General features: G+C 34.2%; 2 protein-coding genes across 2 annotated transcripts; both read right to left on the bottom strand.

Annotated features, from left to right (window-relative positions):
• Positions 1–553: 553 nt before the first annotated feature.
• On the bottom strand, positions 554–958 carry GGTG_13796 (hypothetical protein; the record flags this gene model as incomplete). Its single annotated transcript, XM_009231716.1, has 1 exon — positions 554–958. A coding segment is annotated over one exon (405 nt), but the record flags the coding sequence as incomplete, so codon positions are not given.
• A 62-nt stretch (positions 959–1,020) lies between these two features.
• GGTG_13795 (hypothetical protein) lies at positions 1,021–1,906 on the bottom strand (the record flags this gene model as incomplete). Its single annotated transcript, XM_009231715.1, has 4 exons — positions 1,021–1,039; positions 1,197–1,241; positions 1,457–1,550; positions 1,855–1,906. 4 exons carry the CDS (start codon positions 1,904–1,906, stop codon positions 1,021–1,023), a joined length of 210 nt encoding a protein of 69 aa, XP_009229979.1.
• Positions 1,907–2,504: the final 598 nt, after the last annotated feature.

Genomic DNA, 2,504 nt, shown 5'->3' with positions numbered 1-2,504 from the left:
CCCTTTTTCAATACGGCCTATTTTAGGCCGTTTATACCGCGCGTGCAACCCCGTAAGTAACCGGTAGCTTACGGTATTTTGCCAAGCCGCCCCAATGCCCGGCAACGCTTAAAAAAACCGGTTATAAAGCTTTGTAACATTCGAAAAAATAGGTTCGTACCGGCATATAAAAAGCTTTTTTTCCCGTTTAAAGCTACAAGCCCTTTTTTTTCCTTTTTATGCATTTAACAACCATTTTAATAATTTTAACGATTGTAATTGTAAGTAATTGGTATTTGGCCGTTCCTTTTAAACATTTAAATTTAACCGGTAGTTGCAAATGTTATTTTTTGTACCCAATTACGTAAAAAAGGTAATGTTTTTTCGGGTATTCGCTTTGGGTTTTTCGGTCCCAACCGGCCCGTTAACCCTTTTTAACAACCCCCCGATATCCTTTTTAATTATTATGGTTTAGTTAAATTCGGATTCGGTTTTACCGAAACTTTTAATTTTTTAAATCCTTAACGATCGCTTTGCTAATAACCTTCCGGTAAGCCTTTTAAATGTTGCGGGTTTATCGGGCCCTTTTGCGTTTGTAACCTTTTAAAATTCCCGCAAACGTTTTGCCGGTAACCCCCCGGCGGGCTTTAACCGCCGCGGCAAAAAGATTTTTGCCGAAAAAAAGCGTAAAGCGCGCAATAAACGCCGCCGTAACGCTTTTAATTTTAATAAATTTGCTTTTAAAACGGACATTACCTTTTCTTCGCTTTATATAAGTATTTGCAACGCGTTCCCGTTGCAAAAGGTTATCGATTTCTAATAAAGCAATAATTAAAACCTTATTTGTTTGCCCTTTTTTAAAAACAATTATACGGAGCGTACGGTATTTTGTAACCGTTATTTTGGTCGTTAAGCATATTAAAACTATGCCGTTAACCCCCGTATGCCGATATGCTTCGATAATTGTACGGGGTTTTTTAAATGTATTTATTGCAAAAACGTGGTCGGTAATAAAGCTTGCGTTAAATTTCCCAAATGGTTTTAAAAAATGGCCCAAAACCTTTACAAAATTTTAAATACCGTTTACAAGCAATTGCCCAAAACGATACCAAAACTTTTCGAAAAGCTTATTAAAGCCCAATTTCGCGCCCGCAAAGTTATTTAAAAAGCCAAATCCTTTTATACCATATTGGCTAAATAGCTTGCGCGTTACAAACGTTAGGCCGTTATCCAAAAACGCATTTAACGCAAAACTGCTAGCGCTGCAACATTAAAAGCTATTTAAAACATTTTTTAATAATTTTACGCCATTGCCGTTTAAACAAAAAAGCAAATTTAAGCTTTAGCTAGTATCGGTAATTCTTTTAACAAGGTAAAGGCGTTTTTTAAACGTTTCGAAAAAAGTATAATTGCTTTTTTTAATGGCATTGCCGCTAGCTTTGCTACAATTGCGGTGCATTTAAATACCCAAGCTTACAATCGCGCGGTTCCCCGTAAGGGTGCGGCGTCCGTATTAGCGCCGGGAAATGCCGCTTTCGGCGCTAACGATTTTAGCGGCAACGATTGTAACGCTAGCAAAAAAAACGTAGTTTCCGGAAATTTTGGTTCCTTTAAATACGGCATTTAATCGATTTTTTTTACATATTTTTTTAATTAATTATTGGTATTCCTTTTTCGAAAAATGATTAATTTTAAATCTTTTTCGTTAATTTGTTACAATTAAAACCATAATTTCCTTTCGTTATATTGCTTTTGCAGCATTGCAAAATTCCGGTATCCATATTTACTAGCTAGGCTTTAATGCTTAATAAATAATTTTAAAATGCTTTTTTTTCGCCCCCTTAATGGGTTTAAATACCGCCGATATGCATTTACCGTTACCCAAACGCTTAAGCCCGTCCGCCATACCATCCGGAAATTTTTCCATTTTTTTTTCGGGCAAATAATAATATTTTTTACTATAACGTACGTTTAAAATGCGGTAATTGCTTTAGCGTATTGCGCTAAGCATGCCTTTTACGGGCTTTTTAAAGTATATTATACCTTGCATGTCCTTCGAAATTTAAATGTATTGCATTATTAATTTAAAACGTTTTCCGTACTATACCGTTTTTACTTAACTTTTTGTTTATAAAGCACGATATTTTACGGTTATTACAAACCGTTTACGGGTTTTTTTACGTTTTTTTCCGGTGGTTAACCGGTTCGGCACGTTAAAACATTTTTTTGGGCCATTTTTTTGGCTTTTATTATTTTTTTTTATAATACCCCCGTCCTTTCCGGGTATTTACCCGTTAAAATTCGGTATTTTCCTTATTTTATAAATTTGCTTTTAATAAATTTGCTTTATACGTTTAAACAATTTTTTTCGTAATATCCCTTTTTGGAATTTACAAATTTTTTAATTTATCGTAATTTATCCATTTAATTAAGTATTTTCGTTTCCGCAAAAGCTTTTTATATCCTAACAAAGCCTTTACTTTAAAACGATCCTTTTTTTTTTCGATTTTGGTTTTTATTTTTGG

This window comes from Gaeumannomyces tritici (genome assembly GCF_000145635.1).
Source record: "Gaeumannomyces tritici R3-111a-1 unplaced genomic scaffold supercont2.54, whole genome shotgun sequence".
Taxonomy (NCBI): domain Eukaryota; kingdom Fungi; phylum Ascomycota; class Sordariomycetes; order Magnaporthales; family Magnaporthaceae; genus Gaeumannomyces; species Gaeumannomyces tritici.
This window is presented reverse-complemented; position numbering and strand designations above follow the sequence as displayed.